At 39.8% G+C, this 24,353-nt stretch overlaps 2 protein-coding genes across 3 annotated transcripts in view; one reads left to right on the top strand and one right to left on the bottom strand.

Moving 5' to 3' along the window:
* PLPP1 (phospholipid phosphatase 1) overlaps positions 1–22,513 on the top strand; it is a 62,887-nt gene extending 40,374 nt beyond the window's left edge. For both annotated transcript variants that reach the window (XM_054053667.1, XM_054053666.1), the window contains exons 4-6: positions 9,823–9,880; positions 19,866–20,042; positions 22,061–22,513. In XM_054053667.1, coding sequence (XP_053909642.1) covers positions 9,823–9,880; positions 19,866–20,042; positions 22,061–22,186 — 361 coding nt within the window. In that variant the 3' untranslated portion in view covers positions 22,187–22,513. The remainder of the gene's footprint in view (positions 1–9,822; positions 9,881–19,865; positions 20,043–22,060) is intronic.
* MTREX (Mtr4 exosome RNA helicase) overlaps positions 22,392–24,353 on the bottom strand; it is a 44,853-nt gene continuing 42,891 nt past the window's right edge. The window contains exons 26-27 of the mRNA XM_054053664.1: positions 22,970–23,074; positions 22,392–22,643 (exon numbers count right to left, since the gene is read on the bottom strand). Coding sequence (XP_053909639.1) covers positions 22,591–22,643; positions 22,970–23,074 — 158 coding nt within the window. The 3' untranslated portion in view covers positions 22,392–22,590. The remainder of the gene's footprint in view (positions 22,644–22,969; positions 23,075–24,353) is intronic.

The following is a 24,353-nucleotide window of genomic DNA, read 5'->3' as shown; positions in this document are numbered from 1 at the left end:
AATGTCTGCCCCTTGAGGTATTGTTGGCTTGTTTCTGTTCTTCTATTGAGACATAAATAGATATGAAAGCCTTTTGTCTTGTCAATATGTAAGATCTGCTCCAAACTAGATTTCCGAAGTGCCTGATGTGCCCCTTTGTGATGGATTTTTATTGTCCCTTGGACTGCAACTGAAAAATCTGGATGGAGTTTCAAATCTGGGTGATTGCTGGGTGCAGCTTTTGTCTTTTAAGAAAATAAAGAAATTTAGAAGTCTCCTTGAACGCACTTCAAAACTCTAACATTTTCTAAACTGAACTATTGCTGCTAGTTCCATAATAAAGTGATTTGTGTTGTACAAGGAGGCGATTCGGGTTTCTGCTTCTGAAAGTGAAGGGGGCAGTACTCATTAGAGCAAAAAAATACATATAGCAAACATCTCAAAGCCCGCTTTTTTCATTCTTTTTAGAAGCGATAGCAGGGCTGTTGCACACAGGTAGCATTGTTCTATAGTCTTCAGGTAAAACAAGTAGCTTTTTTCATTCCAGGGATGTAAAGTGCTAAATTATCGTGTTTCTGCTATGAGACACAGAGCAGTTGCAGGTGGGAAGGCGTAAGCTTAACTTGTACTTCCTTGACTAACCCACTGCAAAGTTGAGAGTAGAAAGCAGGGGTTCAGATCTTTTCCAGAGAAGGATGTGACAACAGTCTTTTGGCAGATAAACCTTTTAAGCGTGCAATTTGAGCTATGACAGCAGGTTGCTAACTAACCGATCAAGAGCATGTGTGTGTGTGTGTGTTATGAGTACATACATCCAATGACTTGCATAACCTCTGTTTCTGAGCTCATAGAAGGTGGTGCAGGTGATCTGCGAATGATTACTGACAGTAGATGTACTTAAAGTGGTTGCCTTAATTCTCTCTTATAATATATATTGAGAGGAATTTGGTGTTAAAACTTCTTGTAGCAGAAGCTTTGCTACTGAGTAACACACCAGCAGAACGCACTTTTCCTGTTAGCCTTGTCCAACAGCAGTGTCAAAAAAAGTCGTCGTAAAACTGTTCTGAGGACATGCTTTCATTTTTCAGAGCTTTAAAATATTTTTTATTAATTGTTCCCAAAATCCATGTTCTCCCTTACATGACAACTGAATATAAAGGAGGAACAGAGCAGTGGTATGGGTGTTCAGAAGGTGAGCTGGATACCGGCTTATTCATTTAGGCTGTTAATAGCCTCTTCTTGTAGTCATGCTAAATTTGTTTGTAGAGTGCTTTGCAGTTTACTGATATATGCTATTGCTTTAACACTGGTTAACTAATTTTCATCAGCACACATTCTTGTACCATGTGCAGCGTTACTGTTTTTCCATGTGTAATAATCCTGGGTGTGTGCTGAAGAGTTCTTAATCTACCTGCTTAGGCTTCCTGAGTTTACTGCAATTTCTTCTTGGATGCAGTATTTATTGCTTTTTAGCTGAGCAGTGCAGGTTCGTCACAATAATGCAATCCAAGTATTTTTGTTAAATGTCACTTTTTAGCTTTCTTTTACTGTGTGGCTGTTTGGGTGGCACCTGAATGTCAAGAGTTCCGAGTGTGGAGGAACACTGAAAACCTGGTGATTTGGGAGATGCAGGAATTTGTCCTTTCTAGTTTATTCGTCAGCTATCTAAGCACATAAACAAAAGTGAAACCTTTGAACCTGCAGTGGTAAATACTAAACCACGTTGTACATGTCTAGCCACTTCAGAGGCTCTTTGCAGTCTGAACTCTTGTTAGGCTCCAAACCAGACTTGTGCAGGTAGCAGGGGATGTGTATACGTGCATGTGGAACTTTGTCTGAAGTTGAGTTTAACTTCATGTAGTTTATGTTCTCCAGTTTCAGTATGTCACTTTGTTCTGTTTGTGGTAACACAACGCAGCTGTTAAGGTTCATAAGGTTTTAGTGGCAGATAGGAATGTTTGGACTCGATGATCTAAGAGATCTTTTCCGACCTGATGATTCTATGATTCTGATCATAACTGTATTATAAATGCACGGAGTCAAATTACAACTCAGATGTCTGAAGGAAAAAAGTTCCCTGCTTCAGTCGATGCATCCAACCTGGTGATTCTATGATTCTATGATTGCTCGCATGCGGACTTCACTGAGAAAAAAGCTGTATGTAGTCTGACATTGTAAAATCAAAACATAATCTTCTTTGAAGAAGTCTTTAGGAAATCAGATCTGTCTGTTTTGACAATTTTGATAATTTATTTCAACACAATTGCCGAGGTGATGCCCTTTACCAACCATTTGCCTGGAATTTTATTTCAGCTGTGTTTAGAGCTCGTTGCAGGTTATATTTATGCGTGCTGGTGAGTGCAGTTAAATCCCTTGGACCAGCTCCCAGTGGTAGGCACCTGTGCGAGACGGCTGGTGTGAGACTAACCTGTACCACTTGGTTTTGAAGTTCAACCAAGCTGTTGAAACACTTCTGTTGTCAGTTCTGTGTACCTCTCAAAACAGTGACTGTGTTAAAAACAAAACCCCACCAAACTTCATGTTACTTCCATTTTAATGAGTACTTTTGTTTTCTTCTGTTTCACTGCCTTTGCAGTTGGTTTGCTTTGGATTTTTTTAAAACTAAGCCAAGACACTGATCATTTTCTTCAAGTTAACCCATGTCTATTAAACAACTGCTCGTGTCTCCTCCTCTCTTTCCCCCTCTCCCCACCCCATTGCCGGTGTCTCAGTCCTGGGAATATTTCTGTGACAAAGCATTATTTTACATTAAAATAAATTTGTTTGTATGAAATGTTCCAGTATTTTGTTTTGAAATTTCTCAAAGCCTTGCAAAAATCAAACGACATTAATCATTCAAGCATAACTAAATGGATTACTTATCTAATCTGGCAGTTTCTAACTGTGTTTCTAAGAGCAGCATGAATCAGAAATTTTTCTAAAGCTGATACGGATTTATTAACTGCGTGTTTGCTAGTGGCATCCTGGTATGTTGTGTATAGCCTTCTGATTATTTCTGTTGCAGAGCTTTTAACCTGCAAAGAGCCCTATGTATAAGTTTAGGAGTTTTAATCACAGTCTAATGTAGTAGTTTTTGCTTCTGAAAAGATAAATGCAAAAGAATTGCAAGGTCACATATGTATACTATTATGCAGATGCTGCAATTTTTTCCTTAAACACTTCTCAACCTTCTATTATTGCTGTTATTCAAGATGTAACATAGCTGATTTGGAAACACTGCCAGTCCTAATGAAATTATTCACCACTTCTGAGAACTGGAGCTTAGTCGGGGCACCTACACTTGATTTTAATGGAAGGGAAAAGCTGATATGTAGTAGTGAATTAAGAGTCTTTAAATATTCCAACTTTAGAAGCTTCTGGGGTATGAAGGATGATGAAATGGGGCTGTACATGATCCAGAAGCAAAAAGAAGCTGCCTTTGCAATAGAAATTAACTGGCAGTAGAGGAAAACAAATCTGAATAGTGAACATGCTGTAACTGATGGAGATATAATTCTGCAATCTGGATCACGTTTCTGAACTTCCATCTCCTTTGCCTTAATGTGAATTGGCCTTTCTCAGTGGTTGATGGATAGCATTAACTTTCTCGGCTGAAAACTTATGAAAATAAACCCCTTCACCAGTTAGCAGTTTTTAGAAAAAGATATGCTTGCAGTCTGTGTGCTGTTTCAGTAGCTTGTCATGCTGAAGTTAATTAGAAATCAAAATTTTCAAACTCTGTTCATTATACCCTCAAAATTATTTGGAAGCTAGCTATGGTTAATCAAGCAAGTAGATGCATTTTCTTATTCTTGCCAGAATTTCAGTGATTTGCAAAGCTTCGGTCCAAGTTAACAGAAGGGAAGACTCTCTTAAGATAAAACTCTGGACATTTTGTGTAACTATTTCAAACAGTACTGTAGGAACTGAGATACCCTTAATGCTGATGGTTCTCCTGCTGCCTCCCTTCCCCCCAAAAGAGTACGAAAATCTGTTGGGGGAAGGGTTCTGCACACTTGCCAAGCACTTCAGATCCAAAGCAGTTTCTTAAAGAGGGAATAACAATCAAATCCTTGATTTAACGGAGTTTATATCTTTTGTTTTCATTCCCTTTATGTAAAATGAAAATAACACTCCTGTGAGTCAGAACAGTACTATGTGGACAATTTACATAGACATAGTTAATAGAACAGGAGCCTGTAATCTGATGCATGTGAGAACAAACTCTTAGTTTTTAGAAATGTTTGTTTGAGTCCCCCTTGCTGTTATTTTCACTTTTACTCTTTCCTGAGCAGGCACTACTAGGAATGAAAAGTAAACAAAGTCCTGATTATATTTTTTTTCCCTGTTGAAGGAGAGTAACTAGAAATGTAGTGGATAGTTAAACTTTATTTTTGTGTGTTGAGTTAAATTGAGTGACAAAGTCAAAATTGACAAGAGAACTTGCTTTGTGATGATTTCTTGATTTGTGTGGAATGCCGCTGCAGCGTGCTGTTTGGTTGGACTCCGTAGTGTTGAGAGCTCGGAGCATATGTTTGTGTGTAGTACAAATGCCAGGAGTTTATCTTGATCCCTAGATAAAACTTCGGAAAACTTGGAAGTTAAACATGTGGGTTGACTGCACATTTGAAAGGAAAAAATAGTAGGGAGCTGAGATTTTTTCCTTACTGGTTGTCTTATGGTGAAGTTTATTGCTGTAGTAGCTGCTGGTACAAACTGCTGCTGACGGATGCAGAATAGCTAGCTAACTAGTCATATCCCAATTAAATTGTTCCATCAGTGCGTAATACTTCCTTAAATAAGTAAAATGTACATGGTATCTGCATACTTTGAAGTACTGGGAGATAATTCTTCAGTTCCTACAGAGGAGGAAAAGAACTCGAGCAAAGTATGCCAGCAGAAGTTTGTTAAAAACTTCAAGATCTGGTCAACCTCGTAGTGAAGACAACCCTTATAGTACTCATACTGAGCTAAACCACTTTGTGTGGATCCTGAGCTTGCAGTGTCTGCAGAGCTTGTTTTAAAAGAGTAGTGGTGGGGAAGGAGGCTAGAAATTAGAAAAAGACTGCCAATTTGTTCTTCAGACATGCTGGATCTGTTTTATATCATTAGGATAAGCAGGGACCTTTCATTTGTGTAAGATAAGAATAAGGTAAGATAGCCTGTAAAAGGGAAAATGTGTGACTGAAAAAAATGGGTATATAACCTTGTGCATATCAAGGGTCAGCATTGGCAAAGCTTGCTTTCTGTATGCCACTACTTAAGGTAGAGCTGAGTGGACCTACCTCTTGCTCCAAATATGATTAGGGAATTGCACGAGACACTTACTATTAGTAAATGTCATGTCAGAACACCTTTGTCAATAGAATTGTCCTCATTACTGACATAGACTCTGGCAGCTTTTTCCTTTCTGGGAGTAGCAGGCTTTGTACTTCAACATGGATTTAACTACTGGCAGAAAAGTAAGAAAGTGGAGAAATTGAGAATACTCAGTGTCTTCTGAAAATGGGTTTCTGCGTAGTTGTTGATATTGTTGGACAGATGAACTGCTTGTGTGTTTCCTTGAGTATTTCTTTGCAATAATCACAGAAGCACTTACCTTCAGACTCCTCATACCTTTCAGCTCCCACTGATCTTGAAAGTTGTACTCATGCATGTTTAGCACTTGAGGAAAGAGCAGGTGCTGTGGAAACATTAATTGCTGAGTGCAGAGAAAACTTACTTCAAAGAATGCGGGGATTCAGCTTAAGCATGGGCTACCACTTTATTCAACCGTGTTCTCATGGCACTGAGAATCTAGGAATGTTTCCCTGACGAGCACATGGAGTGTTTCTGGCTTACTTGACACAGACGTGCCCAGCTGCAGCTCTGTCTGGCACATATTTTTCTCTAGATCAGTGGAACGGGTAACACTAATGTCAGTGGAAGCTTTGAGTCAGACTTGGAGAATCCCGAGAACTTGAGGGTAGAAAGGGCTTGCTGGCTAATCCAGTGGGTAGTTTTATTTGCTTTGATGTGCAAGCGTGTGTAATGTTATGCTGGGCCTCCTGTTTTTCACTGAGGGATCATTCCGTAATTTAATAGTTATATTGGGAAGAATCCCTTACCATTCAGCCCCCTCTGTTTATTGTGGCACCACAAAATACACTTTTTTTTCCTGGTTTATCCATTTTTACTCTCACTCCTAACACTTCAATTTCTTACCATGTAATGCTCTGTTGTGCCATATGTATTTGGCTATTTCCTAGTCTTGTGTTTGACTGAGGCTATTCGATTCCATGTCAGATTCCTGCATTTTGCTTAAATGTTTTTGTCCATTCAGGTGTCCTTAAAAAGACATAGACATCAAGCTTGTCTACTGAGCTCCAGTGTTCTGTAATTCACCTACAGAATACTGCACTTTTGAAAATACTGCCGAGCAGAACTTGATCCTTAAAACATGCTCCTTCTTGCAAATGACAGTGTAAGACAAATAATCCTTTTTTTTTTGCTCTATGTTATCTTGCATTTTTCTGCTAAATGGAGAAACAATACCTTCTGTCAGGCAGACACTGCTCTCTACGCTCTCTACGCTAAGTTGCCTTTGTGCATGGAAAGGAATAGAACAGAATGAAACGGTTGTCAATGTCAAGTCCTGGAAGGTAATCTGTTTTAGCCTTGTTTTTCTCGGATTAGAAATCCTGGCTTAAAGTACTGAGTGGTTCAGCTCTATTTCTTGTAGGGGTTGTTTGTACTTGGATTATTTTCCCACATAATCTCTAAAAATGCAGACTTACGATAACAAACTGTAGCCATTAATTTTGATCAACCATAAGGCAGGCTTTTTAAGAAAGCAGTGTCTTTGCTTTTGTTTATACTATAAACCACGTGAAATTTGTGGTAAAACTATTTCAAGAAAGCTAAACAGCCCTTAAACAGGTCTGAAAACAATGTAATTTTTTTGAGATGTCCACCTGTACTGTGCATGTTGGCAACTGAGAGTATATTTGAGACATCATCTGAGACCCGAAACTGGTTTCATGTTACCACATAAGGAGTTCTTCTCATTTGATAGCCCACATGGAAATAAAGTGTCTGCTTTTTCTTGATAAAATGAAGCCTTGTTCCTCATATCAGAAGGGATCTGTGAGATAGGTATTGAGGAAGTAAAAAGCATGGATCTTGGCAAAGCTTTCTTTTGATGTCAGACTCTGCCAAAGAATCTAAATGAGACTTATATTTACCAGCTCTGTTCCATGACACTACAGTTTCACTGAATACTGTTCTAATATTCATTTGTAAAAGATGTTCTGAAATCTGATGTGCAAATTGCTACTGGGATAATTTAGCCTTTCCCGCATTAGTGAAGTTTTGAAGAAGTTTTGAGTGGTTTTTTTATTTATAAGTATATTTTCTTCTCATACTTTTGTGTTCTTGGGACCAGTATATACTGATTTATTTTTTAAAATTAAAAATTTATTTTCTAAATGGTTGGCTTATGGCAAGCCAGCATTGGCAGAATGATCACAAAGACAGGGTTGTGCAGCCCTTTGGCTGGTTTGATAGACAGGATGTTCTCCTGAACATTCTCCTGGCTTTGGGAAGACAGTTTGCATGCTGAGGAATCACGGGGAAACTTTTCCCTTGTCAAATTTTGTTTGAAAAAGCGTTTGTTACTTTAAAAGATGTCTAGAGGCTTCATTATTGCCAAAGAAATTTCACTGGGATTGCAGAATGTACAAGTTGGATCAATACTTTGTCCCAGTTGTGTTTCTGGCAATACTTCATGTGCTAAGTACAACATTTTCAATCATGTACCGCATACTTATCTAGTTCTGATGAAAATGCATTGAAATTTCATAATCTTCATCTTGGAACAAGGCATTCTTAGTGTTACATTCAGTAATATTCCTAAGCCCAAGAATGCCTGAAGTCAAGACCTTTAAAATGGCATAGGAATTCCAATATGAACTTAGAAAATTGTGTTTATTCCTTCTCTCACTTGTTAGCCTTCTGAATTCCTTCAGTTGGAAACTGAAGTTTGCCTTCAGGAACTGCAGGAAACGTCACCTTGTAGACAACAAGAATAGACCCAAAGTCAGTGGGAGAAATACTAGCATAGGAGCCAGTAATTCCTTATTGTGTATCGTCTGTATTGTACGACAGCATACTTCGCTTTTGTGGCTCAGATGGAACTTCTGTCTGAAAAACAGAGCTCTTCAAAACGGTTATAGTATTGGATTTCATAGTGGACTCTTGCCCAGAGGTTTTAACTGATGAAGAGTTTCAAAGTGCAGAAGGGGTGTCTAACTGAAATGTTTTTGAATTTTAAACCTCTGAAGATAACACATTGTCAGTACAGTTTTTCTGTTTAAGAACTGAATTGAAAAATATGTAACACAAGCCACTTTACTCTCTTCAAGACTGCTTATTCAATATTTCTGAGACTGAAAGTTATTGCCGGTGCTTTGAATCAAATATAAACCAAGAAGTCTAAAATGTATGGAGGAAACGTAGGTGGGTTTTTTTCCTAATATTTGATGCGGTTTCTTAATGTTAATACATACAAAATAATGGAGGAAGTTTTGCAGTTTCACTTGTGTACAAGGTTGTTTTATTGCCTTCTTTGTGATATTTGAGTAGTGAATGTTTAACCCAATTATCTTACTGCATGTCAAAGTGTCCGAAGAACAGAAATGTTTCCCTTGACCAGGAATTTCCCTGGCCTCAGGCTTTCTGCCTGGCTCAGGCACCAAAACAGAGACCTGCTAGATATGGTGGCGTTGCAGTCTGGAAAGCTACAAAACTTTTATTCAGTTGGCCTGGTTTATGTATTCAAACTACTAAGCAAGAAGTGGTGTATTAGGTAGCTAAATTCTGCAGAAGCCTGGCTGAGACCTGGCCGATAGCCTGTTGCACAGCTCTGCACGTAGAGCGGAAAAAGTAGTTGAAGTACAGGTACCTTTGTGGCTCCACTTAAGACTTGATTAGCAAGGTCTTTCCATTTTTGTCCTCTCTTCTTGATGAAGAGGTGGGTGGGATTTTTTTTATACGCCTTTGATACTCTGCTCCTTGCAGAAGTCACCTCTGCAAGGGTGACCTTGCCAAAGGCAAGGCTGTCTGCATGAACTGTTAAGCCCCTTCAGTCTGGACCTGCTAGAAGCCTTTAGAATTTAAAGATGATGTTGACACTTCTAAAATGAGATAGCCAAGTATAAAATAGTTTCTGTGAATGTAAGATGAAGTGTCATTTTTTGCAGTTGGCAGGCTGATGAAGTGCCTTCCTGCCTTTCTCTCCACCCTACAATGATAGATGATCATGGTCTGTATGAATCAGTACATTTAACAAATGAATACATGGTACGAACATAAATATGACTTGTTGACTACTACGTCTTGATTGTGACCGAACACAGAGGATTGGTTTGGGGCAATGAATGTCTACTTTCCTCTCACACACATACTGTGAATGTAAAATAAGTAATTTTTTAAAATAATGATAATATCTACAGTATTCTGGTATTTATAAAGACTATGAAACATACTGCTTAAAGGACACTTGATTTCTCGCTTTGAGGCTGTGTTCACTTGCTGTTTAAACTTCAGTTAATGGGCTAGTGTTTACTATCTGATGTGGAGATCAACTTATTGCTGGAATAGGATAGCTGTTGTGTAGTGAAGTCTGACAACAGCTTTTGACAAACAGTAGAGATGTGAATGATGGCTGTTATGCCTAGGTAGCTTTCTTGAAGAAAAAGCATGGTGTTTGCATTTTACCAGTTCACCTTTGTAATCTAAATTAATATCACTGTAGACTGTGTTTTGAAAGAAAAGTAATGAGATATCTGTTCTCTTCTCTTCCAGACTCTCATTTTACTCTGGCCATTCTTCGTTCTCCATGTACTGCATGCTCTTCCTAGCAGTAAGTATGCTCCTTCCTTCTAAATGACAACAAAGCCTGTTACCTAGTTCAAAATTGAAATACTTACATGACCGCTTAGCACAGCGGTGCTGCTTTTGTACGATGCTTTTCTGAGGCAATGGAATATTTCTCAGTAGCTAAGGGTGCACCACTGGTACTGGGACAAGAAATAGAGTTATGTTCAATATGCCTGAAACCATTTAATATGGCAGTTGGCTTGTGTGTCTTGTCTAAAATGAACCTGATGACAGTGGGCTTGGAAAAAGTGCAGTTACTTATATGTAGCTTTATTTAAAGTATTACAAGCCATATAAAAATGTGTAGTAAGATGTCTGACTTAATGAAATGTTGAAAGCCTATAAAAAAACCAAACAAAAAACCCAAACAACCTAGAAGTTAAGCCCTGATTAGACATGGGTGGGCTCATAAGCACAAAAAGGCAGTCGAACTTAAATTCTTACATTCCTTTTAATTTTCCTCTATCTTTTTTGGGGGGGAGGGAAGCAAAGGGACAGATGTATCTGTGGGAGTGAAGACTAGTGATGAGATCAATTCACTAACACTCCAGTTGGATCCTAACTATATTTCAGTTCAAATTGTTAGAGTCAGCTAAGGCAAATAATCTTCCCTGCTAGGATGACCTTTGCAACACAGTTATTTGGGTGTTCACTGTATGTTAGTTTGTAACACAAAAGATATTAAACTACTTTGTGCAGTTTAGTTGTTAATGTAGTTCTAAAATTAAGCTCTGGTCCTGGGTATAAATTGCTATCATAATACATACATGCCAGGATCTTCACAGAGTTCAAATTCAATTTACCTTCTCATCTTGATTGCATTTTTTAGCTTTTTTGCTGTCTTTTGGCAGTAGTGTAACATCCACAGTGAAAGAACAGATTATTTAAAACAGACTAAAATCTCACAACCACATAGAGAAAGGAGTGGCTCTTTGGTATAACATAGGCCTTTTTAATCTTCATTTCAAAATTAAACTTTTGAAGAAGCTCAGTGTTCAGTTTAGATCTATCATTGCAGTTTGTCTAAATTGTTTTGGTTCTTCCCCCCTCTTACCTGCCTTTATCAAATGTAAATACAAAGTGTTCATGGAAGTATTGTGTCCGGGGTTTGACAAGAATATAGTGCAGTTTCCTTTCTGTCAACTGTCTTCTTAAAAAAAATGATAGTGTCTTTACTTGGTTATTATGAGTCAGTTTCCAAAATTATATAGATCCACTTCTGATATGCGTCCAAAACAAAACCACTATTTCCATAGTACAGTAGCACAATTACTGCAATGTAGCAACCTAACACAGCTTTGCTCCACTGTGCTCAGCCATATCTTTTTGATCCAACTTTTGTGCATTGGTTTTGTTGAGCAATGCGAGAAGATACTGCCACCTCTCAGAAGCACAAACTTAGACACAAGAGAAAATACGCTAGTTGTGCAGCAGAGTGTCATTTATAACCTATACTGACTGGACTGCAGTCATTTGGCAGGGATCCAGATCTGCCTGAACTTTTACCTGTCACTAGTAGGTCTAAGGAGAGTCCTGCTTGACACAGCCAGGGGAGATGGTGTTGGTCAGGAGGCCTTCTCAGCTGTTACAGACTGAGAGAAAGGAGTTGCTATTTTCAAAAGTTGCATCTGTTAGTTAAAAACCTGTGTGCACCCCGGCTGCCTGCACCACCAGCCTTTGCTGTAATGCTGAGACCATCTGTGGTTGCATACAGTAAAATAGAAGATGTGCTGAACAGCTTGGGCCGAAGACCTTGTTTATTTAGCATACTAGCAAGAAATGCAGCCTTCGACAAGAAAGTATAAGCATTCTTCATTTTGAGGATACTAACTTTGTGTGGGCTGAATAATGCTTTCTGTAGTTGCCTGTGGCGTGCTCTTTTGCATCCGTGCAAAGGAGCTTGCGTGGAGAGTTCCTGAGCAGTCAGCTATGAACCTTTCCTGTCTTGGAAAGGTGCTTTGTGTGTGCGTGAGCTTCACTCTGAGCAACCTTCTGCATAGACAGTGGAGGTCAAATCCATCCTCTGTATACCACGCTGAAGTGGTGTAAAGCTAGAGCTTGTTTCAGTTCTGGTACTGCAATGAAATGAAACTGGCTGTGGCTCAGCGTGCTGCTGCAGAAATTGTCCCTGTGTTCACTCAGCCCTGTAGTCGCTGCAAGATGACATGGCTTTACTTAGCTTCCTTACATTAGAAGGCTACGAATGTCACATTAAGAGTTGAGATGTAAGTATTTTATTGGAGATTAGTCATTAAACTTGTAAGTGGGTGGCCAGAACTGTGGCTGGAGGAGAAAGCATTTTCCATCTATTCCTGCACCCTGCTTTCTTGTCTTGTCCCTGGCTGAGCTATCACCCAGTACGCATAAGAGGCTTTCTGGAGATGAGACTTACACTTTCTTCTGCCTTGTAATAAGATTAGTAATAAGATGATCCATCCAGAAACTGTTGAAAGGACTTCATAGTGCCTTCTGAAGAAGGTTAATGGCTCCTGTGCAAGATGTTTTTACCTTGCTGGTTAACACGGCATTACTGCGTACCAACCTTTGCATTGAATGTGGTCTTTTTAGTTAAAAAACCAAAACATTACTGCAGGAAGGCGAAGAAAACAGCTTTCTGACCCTCCCCTTTGTGCACGTGGCAAGGCAGAGTGCTGTGGCACTTGATAACCTGTTCATGAACTGAACTCTGATGCTGGCTTCATCTGTTCTTTACACACTTCACTCCAGTGTGGACTGAGTCATGAGCAGGACAGAATTGTTAACATGTGGCATTACTCATAGGCAGTATTAATCATAACCAGATGCTATCATGTTGGTTTCTGGAGAGACCGGAGGAATCTGCCCTGTGTGCATACTGCAGAAAATGTACTTTTGAATGTTATTTGCTGAACACGTGTACCATGTCAGGTTACGCTTTTCAAAAATGAGGGAACACTTTGGAGGAATGAAAAGGGAAATTCTCTCTGCCACAGACAGCAAAGACACTGCAACTGTGAAAGAAGAGATACTTAAAATGTGTAGCTTAAATAAAGCTACCTTTCGAAATACTAGACAAAACAGTGAAATACATCTGCAGTTATTTAAAGCAAAATTTCTGAATTACAAATGTTAAATATTGCAAAAATTAAGCTGTAGTTTCTTTCTATTCTGTGCACTTGCACATGATAGATTAAAAACAAATGTTTGGTGATTAATCAGCATTTTCAAATGTCTTAGATGCTTTAAGTCCTTGGTGACATGAGAAGTTCCATGAGTCTCAGTGGGAATGAGTACTGACTATGTGGCTTTGCCACAGGAGAAAAAGGAGAAAAGGTATCAGGAGAAAAAGAACACAATTTTTAACATAATCCTGTACTGCATGTCCCACCTCATAGTAAGGGCAGTACATGGAAACACCTGATGGTTCAGGATTTGTACTTAACATGAAGAAAGACATTGACAAAAACTGAACTGTAGGTGTTGCTGTTCTTTAAAAAAGTTAATGTTAGGGATGTTAACGTCTTCATGCTCTGGGGGCTTCATTACCCTGGAAGCAGGGATTTTTTTTTTCTAGATAGTCTCGTTTTCCTGCTTCATGAGACGCAAAAATAAAATGTGGTTTATTTCAGAAGGAAGGATAGAAGCTGAAAAACTTAAAATTCAAAATTCAAAATACCTAACTTGAATTTCAGAAGAGAAACATGAAAGAATATCATGCCACATGAGCTGTTCAAAATGGAATAGTCTAAGCAAGCACTTATCAAGGAATGTGGAGTGTTTCTCGTTAGTTTGCCTTTTGCTTTGTGGGACAGCATTGGAGAGCAGAGCTTAATTTTAACTTTGGGAATGGAAATATTGGTATGTAATTTGGACTTCTGTTTTTATGGAAAGACACCGTAACCTTTGCTCCTTAGTGTTTAGTTACTACATGTTACCTAAGACAGACATCTTAGGTTCCTTGCAGGAGCAGCATTCACCTTCCATGCAAGATTATATAGGTTATCTAAATAAACTGAATGTGTCTGTGATACCATAACCAACATACTTCTGTAATTGATAGGGGCTTCATTAAGCTACTCCTTGCTAAAACTCTTCTATGGCAAACTATAGTGGATCTACATTTTGTTACTGTGTTTGAATTGTGAGTGTGCTCATGTGCGAAATCTACTTGAACTAGTCTCGTGCAGCTTTCAGCTCTCTGGTATTAAAACGGAAGCAGCACATACTGCAAATGACACCTGCCTTTGAGAAAGGAGGCTTGCTCATCTGCGGAGTAAGGAGAATGCATTAGTTTCGTTTCATAATACACTTATCTAATGAGTTCTAGAAGAATGATAATGTGATAGACGTGTAGTTTTTTAATAACTTTAGGGAATGTTAAATAGTTTGTGTAAATTACCTATTCAAATTAGCAGTACTGTGTATCACTTGTCATTCTTGCAGCATAGGGATCACTGCTGCATTTTTAATTGGATGTTGTGTTGCCATGAACTTGTAACAAAGCCCTTTTGTCTTGTTGGACCAGTTTAAGGCCTGTTTTTTTAAAGCCTGCTTTCAGGTTAGACTTACAGTTTCTTCTAGTTTCTGACTCATCGGTATATGGAATGAGTGGAACTACAAAAAAAAATGTGCTTTCAGATTGTCAAGCAATGAAGTTGTGGTGGAGAATGTATTTTGAGATTCATTTGGCTGAGCTAGGTGGTCAGTTTGGGTCCAGACAGAGCTCTTAGCTCTCAGATGCTTTTGCTATCTGCCTCATGCGGAAACTAGAGGGGGTTTGAGCAGTAACAGTATGTGGGAACCCAGTGACCTAGTAACAGATGCAGGATCCCAAATTGCCTCCATCATCCTTTTCCACTGCTGCTCCTTTCCTTGCATAGTTAAACAGCTGGCACCATCTCTCCTGTATCAAGAAATCCATTTTATCTTAGTGTGGAGAACAGGATGGCAAGTGTAGTCAAACACCACCTCTAGCAATGTCCATGCGACCAAAGTAGCACTCCTCCCTTTGAGAGATGCTGCAGCTTATCATAAGTTTTTCCTTCAACTTCTTTTTAAACCCATGTCTGAAAGCTACTGTAAATTAAAATGCTAAATGCATGCTGTCTTCAGTAGTGAGAATGACCCCACTGCATCTGTTGCAGTTGGCAGAAATGAGTGCAGTCCTGAGGATCAGGTTGCTGTAATGGATTCGGTCTTGGCTAAAGCTGGCCTGGGCACTTTTCTGCCTGCATCTAACCCAGGATGAAGAACAGAGACGTGGAAACACAGCCAAACTGACTTGCTATTCTGGGCAGGGCAGCGTGTTTATGTTGCTTACACCGGGGAGGAGGGAGGATGATGAATCTTTGCACAATGTAACATGAGTGGCTCTCAAGCTCTCCCACAGTTCATTGGGAAAGAACATCTTGTATGTCCAAGGACATGGGGAATTACAGATGAGAATAGGAGGGCAGCTGGTATTTCAGTGACCTCTTTTCCAGGGAGATCATAGGCTAAAACCAAGAGAAAGCGCGATTTAGGTTGCTTTTTGTACTCGTGCTCCTCAATGTGCCAATCAAGCTTTAATTGTTTATAGTGGGATTGGAGGTGGAGTGAATCCCAAGTAAGAGCTTGGAAGCCTTTAGAGCAGTATTTTAGGTATGTCTGTTTGCATGGCAGTATTTCTTTACTTTTCCAGGCGCTATTGGCTAGAGCTACAGAACAGTCCCTCATGTTCTCCTGCCCACATGAAAGTTGAGGACTGCATAGTTTCAAAAACTAATGAAAAGACAATTGTTACTGAAAATGTTTTTCTGGCTGTAGCTGTGGGCAGTACCAAGCATCTTACTTGAAGCAGCCATAAAAAATTAAGGGTAGCTGGTTGTGCTGTGAGGCTCAGATATGGAGGCACTTGTATTTCTTCCCATGTCACAGGGAAGTTTTCTCTCTAGGAAAACCATATTCTCTGTTTTGCCATTAAGCTTATGACGCTGTCAGGATATGAGGATTGAGGAGACAAATAAGAAGGGAAAATAGGTATCGTAGGTAGTCTTTTGACTTCCCGTCTTGAGGGAAGATGGAAGTGCAGGAGAATTTCCCATACCTCATTAGGCAAAAGACCTTGCAGTACAGAATTTGTGTAATATAGGATTTTTGGGAAAAAGCTGAGAAAGTATTGAATGAAAAATGCTGAGGAGTTCTATGCATTGAAAAGAAACATCTGAAATATGACCTTGGTTAGTGGCGTGAGTAGATTTTGGTAGATATAAAAATTTTGTGCCCGTAAGGTAGGGATGTGCTGTATTACCTGTTAGGAATTTTTCTTTTGAAGCTGTGTGGTTACACCTCCAAAAATCCATCTAGGAAATAAGTCACTGTACTTCAAAATTAGGTAGGTAGGCATGTGTGTTAATACTGCTTTGGTGTAAGAGCAAATACTTGAAAGCTGTGCTAGAAACATTACAAGTAGCAAATAATTCTTCAGTTGCAGAGACCCTTCCATTCATGACTGTGGCTTCTTGCAAGAAGCCACAAAGTGTCTGTAAGTTTCTCTTCATTCCTGCATGTATTTTTAGAAATGAAGTATTAGACCATAGATTAAGAAGAAACTTGTGTTCAGGATGTGTGTGGTGTAGGGAACATATTTTCATTATAAAGTAAGCATTAGCTAGTACAGAAGAAAGTTGGAGATTATTTAATCTCATTACAAGGACATTTCTATGAAATCTATTTGTGCGCTATAAAAAGCACACTCATGAGAAATGGCAGAATGGAGGAGTGAAGAGAAACAGATCATAGCTGAATGTTACTACTGAGTGATTAGGCAGATGCTCAGAAACAGGATAGCAGGGAAGCTGGCACGGTCAAATAGCTGTCACTGTTGGGAACACACTACCAGAACAGCTCTGGATGTTCCTGCTGTGTTCTTAAGCTCAGAAACTAATTTCTCAGCAACAAGTGAAATGCCGATAAGGAGCATTACAGTAGTATTCACCAGATGGTGTTTCAGAAAGTTCCTACTGCTTCTGTGGACCACAAGTTTTAGTTGTAAAGCTTTTTCATCTCCAGTGAAGAGACTTGAGTGGGGAGACAGGCAGAGATTTGCCTCTGTTTTCTTTCTTTAAGCCTGTGCTGTAAATTACTTCAAAGAGGAGCAAAGAACCTGAGGCATACTGTGCATACCGGGAGGGATTCTGCAAACAGTCTGAAGCTATTGCCCTCTGTTAGTCAACAGGGTCAAAACAGTAGGAAGCGTTAATGCAGTCTAACACCAGGACATCTCTCACAATGCTGTATAAGGACCAATACTATATATAAAGGACTCTTGGGCATACTTCTGGTATCAGCCTTTGTTTGTATTTAACGGAATTTTAAGGCAAAAGCTCCTTCCTCTCCTTGGTGGCTTGATTTTGCTACACAGTCTTGCTGGCCTGTTTCAAGCCAGACATGTTGCTGTTGTCTTTCTAAGAGTGAGTCATGATAGTAGGAATAATCTTCGCAGGGGAGCATTACTGCCGGAGCTGTTAAAAAGGGTGTCAGTTTGAAGTTACCTGCTTAAAAATAACATGGAATTTGCCATTACAGCAGCTGGCTGATAAGCAATTATTCTCAACTGAACAGAAAAATAACAGAGAAAACAGCTGTAACCAGAACAGCTGCTAGTTCTGAAATTAAACACAGCAGTGATCAGATACTGTGGTATGATTTTTCACCCTTCTCACACTTTGTTTTAGAATAATACAAATCTATCTGTGGTTAGAATGTGCAAGAGACAGGCTTTGGGCATTTCCTGTACAGCTACTCTGGAGATAGTGGTGTGATAAAGCACCTAGAACTGATGAAGCCTGTAGCCAAGCGCATGTGCTCTGCAGGTGATAAAGCAGCTCCAGATCTTCTCTATGACTTGAAATTGCTCTTTTAGTGTAAAATCATGTCTTCGTGTAAATATTAAACCCAAGTTTCTTGTTCGTTGCTTTGTCGAGCAGAAGGTATATCTGAATACATGCTGTGTTAGAGAGATTCAAAGACTGTTATTGGTCTTTTGGTGGTGTAGGCTAGCATCTTTCCAAGTTTGCTTTTTGTGTGGCTTGCCTCCTTTTCTTCCTCTGTTCAGAAATGAACCTGGCTTCCTACCTATCTGCAGTTGCATAACCTTTTTTCTTTCTAATATGACTCTACATCTTTGCCAACTACCAGATATGCTTACATGGAAAGAACTTCTTTACAGCAAGGTATTTTTAGCTGTCTTAAGCAGAATTTAGTGGGAATAGGGAAAGAGGAAAGAACAGCCAGTATCAAACCACCCGCCAGCTCTTTTCAGGCTACCAGCATGTGTTCCTTGGACCCACTCTGCTCCATTTGGCGCTCAGGTACTGTTCTGGTCTACTGTCAGTAAATCCAGAAGTAGTATTAATACAAGACCATTAAAACTCCTTGTGTTAAAAGAAATGTTTGACAGCTAATTTCCAAAGTGGCTAAAGAACATTTTCCCTTGTGGTGAAATTAAGATCCACAGAAATATGTAGTGCCTACCACTTGAAGGGGGAGAGGGGAATATTTTCTACTTAAGCTTAGCTGTAGTTTCTTCAGGATTTGAATTGACGCTCACGTTGCCATTAAAGTAATCCAGTTATAGATGAGGTTGATCTTTCTGATGCTCCATTTATAGCTGAAAAAGTCAGCATGCCATAATTATGATGCAATTTAACTTAGAGAAACCAACCAAACATTCACCAAATGTTTAACTTTGGAAAGTAGCACCTTTGCCTCTACAGTGCATGCTCTATGCCTGTATTTACATTGTAAATGTAGTGCTTCTAAAAGGTAGCTATGGCTTTTGAAGTTGGCAGCGGAGAGACTTGCCAGAAGTTTAGTGTGCTGCCTTAGTGCCTGAAGCCTATGTTTTAGTTAGCTTCTAAGATTTCAAGACTGTCAATTAAGGTTTTGTACTCCACCTGAAGTTCCTAGATGGTACTGAAAAGATATACTTGAAATGTTATATTTAACTTCCAACTCTATTGTTCTTCTCTGTAAGTATGGAGCCATTTTTGGTGACAGGATCAAGTTCCAGAATAAATTCAATTATGTTTACAGGGTGGATTTGGAGAAAATCCTCTTATAGCTGAAGAGGTGTCTATCCTAGACAGACCAGAGGAGAGAGGAGACAAAAGCAAGGTCTTGGATTAGATGGGAAAGTAAGAGTTAAATATGGTGAATTTGAGATAACACATCAAAAGTATGGATATACGCATCAGAAATAGAGCTGATGGGAGAAAAAAGCATGGGAACTGCACATATCCACTTGCTCACCGGGGCGGTAACCTGGTTAATATGCAGCTAATAAGGACTAAGGACAGGTGAAGCTCAATGAAATACACCAGTGACAGTAGAGGGATGAGATCCTAGATGTTATCAGTCACTATATCAAGTTTGTGCTGGTGCTTAACTACAGCTGGAGTATGATGCTAAAAGTTAATAATGCTAAAAAGTGACTGGAATTGAGAATGAAGTTAAAAACTTGTTAGCACTATCTAGAGCAAACTTTAGTAAAAATGTTAATGGTCTTCCTGCCCAGAGCAAGATAGCTCTATCCAGTTCAGAGGACTTGGAATATGGGTGGTTACCAGCTATTTGTTTTGTGTAAGACCTGTAGTTAATGCCAGAGTAGAATCCTGTTTTGACTTCCACTGGATTCTTACTAAGCCTTTTAGTGGCTCTGGTATTACCAGTAATTTTTTCAGGGAACCGTCATTTGCCACACTGGTATAAATACAGCAAGTATCTATATGTAGGGGATGTGTAGTTTTATATAATGCATGAAGACCAACACCGATTATCAAACTCTGCCTTAGCATCCTTCTGAGGGTATAGCACTTGGAACGTTTGTGGACATTGTATCCCTGAACATGAATTTCAAGTCAGCTCTTTGAACAGACCCACCATAATTTTACATCTTTACTGCTTCTGTGGTTACTGCATTTTTATAATGATTTTTCTTTTCCTTTTAGCTTTACCTTCAGGCCAGAATGAAAGGAGACTGGGCGAGACTTGTACGTCCTACTCTACAGTTTGGTCTCATTGCTGCATCTATCTATGTGGGTCTCTCACGTGTTTCTGATTACAAGCATCATTGGAGTGATGTTTTAACGGGACTCATTCAGGGAGCTGTGGTAGCTGTGCTCATTGTAAGTAATTCCTGAGGGGTGTGGAGGGGGGGTACATGCACATGGTGTGTAGTGCCTTGGAATTACAGGCTGTGCTCAGAGGAAAACAGACCTGTCTTCCTAATGCTTTGAAAGCTGCTGGTGAGGGGAAACAACTTGAAGTGGGTGTAGCAACAGTACTTCAGGGAGAGAGGCTGACTCTGGGCCAATGGTGAGATAAGTGGCTGTTTTAGCTATTAGACCACATGAAATTGTCCCTACCCAACACCTTTTCTAATGACAGAGATGGAAACAGTCAACTGCAAAACTGTGTGGGCCTCATATATATACCTTCTACTCCTAGCCAAATTCTAACTCTCAAGTAGAATAGCAGAGAGGGAACTCTGTACAAGGTCAGCAGAGCAAAAAAAGGCCTATAAGGATAAACACAGTACAAAAGTATCTGCCTCTGCCAGTTTATACAGCCTGTTTCTTTTCAGTCTGATGGGAAACTAAAACGGTCACCATTTCTTGTGTGCATTTGGATGTTAGAAGGGTGTTTGCAACAACCAGCATATGGAGCTGTACTGATGAGTGAAAAGCTGTCTCAAGGAACAGAAAATCATCTACACTTGGAGCTGCAGGCCAGGCTGACTGAGTGGCAGCAGCTGTGCTGGCTGCAACTGAAGTGCCATGGTTGATTCATCCATGGGAGGGGACAGATCAGAGAGTTCTATAGTTCAGACTTCAGCTGACTAAGGTCATAACTGCAGAATTCAATTACCAAGAACTGAGGCTCACCTGAAGAACCACCTCCAAGATAAACGCTTTCTCAGCTGAAAGCCAGAAGGGTATGGTTCATTTCAAGACAGAGCTTTGTTTTGATGACTGATTACAACAAGTAAATCTTGGAGCAGCTCTGGGAAACGCTACATCCTGCATTAGCTGTTATTAAATGTCTGCAGTTACTAAAACATATTCATACCCTTCATTTTTGTACAATCTCATTTTCCAAGAAAAGGAGTGCAGGAAATGAGAAACATGAGGGAGTGAAGAGCTGAGGGCACTTTCATTAGGAAAGAAACATTTAGTGAAGGGTGTTTGAGAGGGTGTCTTTATAGAGTTCACCTCTGGAAGCAGAAAACTGAGGTAAGACCATGCTGGATAGCAACTGCAAATGGAGCACTCTGAGTTGAGTGAAGTCAGCATTCAGTGGAAGCCGAAACTCCCCTGCCATGCAGTTGAAGCAGCCTGCTTTGTCACCAGCCGGCCCTCAGTGTGGAAGATGGTTTCTTCTGGTGCCCTGCTTCTGGTGCTTCTGCAGTTCTGAGGTTTGCAGTGGGAGGCGAAAACGGGATGTAGGATGGGAAGGAATGATAAGAGGTGGTTTCTCATATTGCAGTTCATGCAGCACTGTACCCAGTACATCTACTAGTATGACTTGGTGAAGCAGGTAGAGAGCTAGCTGCAGAATTGGATCAAGGCATGTATCTGGCAGTCTGTAGCTATGAAGGAAGTGAGGTCGTATATTCAAAGGAATGCTGGACAGGATAGCATAGATAGATGTGGCCTTACAGCTGCTGAAGCTGTGGGTAAGACACGTTTATTGTGGAGGCAGAGCTACTCTGAACTTTACCAAGGATGTGAATTCAAGTTTGGTTTAACCAGCTGTTAAAGAAATTACAGAATAAATTTAACCATACCATGCAATGTTGGCCCTCAGCAAGCACATCTTGCCTCTTTATTTAGAGTAGTTCAAAACTATGGCTGTGATAAAAGCAGTGCCAGATAGGGCAGTTAGAGCTGTCAATTAACACATAAGCCTTTAATTTGGCTTAATCCATCAGTGGCCAAGTGATCTGTGGGACTATGTGTGTAATAGATGGAGAAAAAGATATTAGAAGAACAGATGCCAGAATTCTGTGAGACTTCCTAGCAAATTTCTAATGTTAAAATCTGTTTAAACTCTTTATTAGTTTTAATGGTGCAGTTTACCTTCTTCAAAAGCATTTACCCATTGTTTCAAAGTGTAGGAACCTAACACCAATTTGTTTGCTTAGGTTGTGTATGTGTCTGACTTCTTCAAAGAGAGAATATGTACGTTTCAACCAAAAGAAGATTCCCATACAACCCTACATGAGACTCCAACAAATGGAAATCACTTTGGCAGCAATCATCAACCATGAAGAACGACCCACCTCAGCTGTCTTGCGCTCTGAAAGGAAAACAATTTTACAAGTCTAATTATGTAATATAAGTAAATGCCTTTAAGGGACTGCTGCTGCTCTTGGATGCTCACTTTACCTGTATATAGTAACATCTATCACAGTTATTGTATATCTAAACCTTAAAATTTCTCTTGGTTCAAGCTCTTGCTTAAAAGAAAAAAGCTATTTGAATTGTAAATTTTTATTGAAAACATGGTAATGGCTATATTACATACTCTGCTGTTTGTACACGCCTCGTCGAAACAACTGTGGTTTAAGTACACACCATTAAAAATAATGAAATGAGATGGAAGTAGCATGTGAAGCTGATGAACTTGTTCCATAATGTGAATCTCTTACTTTTTTTTGGATGATACCTTCTGTTACAGGTAAAGGCTTGCAGCAAACACAATATCTCTCTTGATTTTTGTAATCCCTATTAAAAAGGAAAGCTGTATTAATGTCTAGCAGTCATAACTGACACAATCAGTCTTTTAAGTACAGACATATAATACTTTGCAGTAGAGAAATGAAAGTCATTGTCACAAACATGGTTTCCAGCATGCACCAAAACACTACCGCTTTTAAGTCAAACTTTAGTACAGACATTCTCTAGGAAGAGATCAAGGATGTGGTTCACCACAATATCATGAACAGATACATTACCACATCATTCACCCATACCCTTGCCCTCCCCTCCCTCAGTGTCCTTTCATAAGGTTTCTAGAATTACTTCTTACACTGTGGAAGTGAAATACATACCTTCTGCAAACTTATTTTCCAGCTCTGTGTTTCCAATAGCTTTTGCAGCCTGGCACATCTGCCGAAGTAATTCTTCTAACCTTCTCATGCAACGAATTATGCTACCTACATAAAAAGAGCAAGAGAGAGAACTTTGTAGCCCCTGCCACATCATGTCACTGAATAATTCACTTGCAGTAGTTTCTTCTCCAGCCCTCTTCCATTTATCTAGAAGTTAATGCTAAAACCAACCCTACGTCTTGAGCTTGGCTGCTATTTATCAGTCACAAACGTCTTGAGCTTGGCTGCTGTTTATCAGTCAATTTTTCTATCAATTTCAGGGAAACACCTATCTCCAAAAGTCTGTCCTCTTCTTTTCTTCTTCTGTTTACAAGGTCTCTAACTACTATCTACTCTGAGGACCTCTGGGCTGCTTAGTAATTCCTGTTGGATTTTTCCTTCAAGTACTTAAGATTTCCCTCAAAAAACATACAGATTTAGAGGATTCACAAGTTTGCTGCTTCAAGAACCACCACACATAGGTTTTGGGGTGGAGGTGTGTTTATTTTTTTTGACTGCCCTTAGTCTTTAGTTGTCAGAGAGAGTGAGTGGTGTACCTTAGCACTCTGGTGCTACTGAGGAGTCTGTGGAACACACTATCCCTCCACTGTGTGCTTACAGCAATGCATACAAGCTCGGTCTTGGCATAGTTCCTACACTGCAACCTAATACCCACAGTAGTTACGCATTCATCTCATTATTTAACTTATGTAACAGGTTCCACGCAATGACCCTAATGCTTATGCTCTTCTAGTAGCATGCAAACACTATACATGCTTGTTTGGTCATTTTCTCCAGCAGCTTCTCAAGTCTTCAATCAAAATTACTGCACGCACAGTAACTGTCATAGGGTAAATATGGGATGAATTGATTGACAGCCCTGCTGAGAAAGACTTGGAGGTGCTGGTAGATGAAAAGCTGAACATAATCCTGCAATGTGCACTTGCAGCCCAGAAAGCCCACTGTATCATGGGCTGAATCAAAAGAAGTGGGACGAGCAGGTCCAGAGAGGTGATTCTGCCTCTTTACTCTGTGCTCTGCAGACCCCACCTGTATCAAACTCCTTATTCCTCGGCACGGGGAAGAGAGATGGAATGCCTCTCCGGAGAGGAAAGGCTGAGTTGGCATTGTTCAGCCTGGAGAACAGAAGAGCCCGGGGAGATGTCATCACAGACCTTCAGTACTGAAAGGGGGCTTATAAGAAAGACTGGGACAGATGTTTTAGCAGGGGCTGTTGCAGTAGGACAAGGGATAATTGTTTTAAATTGAAAGAGAGTAGGTTCAGGTTGGGAACAGGTTGCCCAGAAAGGCTGCGGATGCTCTACTCCTGGAACCATTTGAGGAC

This window comes from Cuculus canorus, chromosome Z (genome assembly GCF_017976375.1).
Source record: "Cuculus canorus isolate bCucCan1 chromosome Z, bCucCan1.pri, whole genome shotgun sequence".
Classification (NCBI taxonomy): Eukaryota; Metazoa; Chordata; class Aves; order Cuculiformes; family Cuculidae; genus Cuculus; species Cuculus canorus.
The sequence above is the reverse complement of the archived record's forward strand: the minus strand, read 5'-3'. Positions and strand labels throughout refer to the sequence as shown.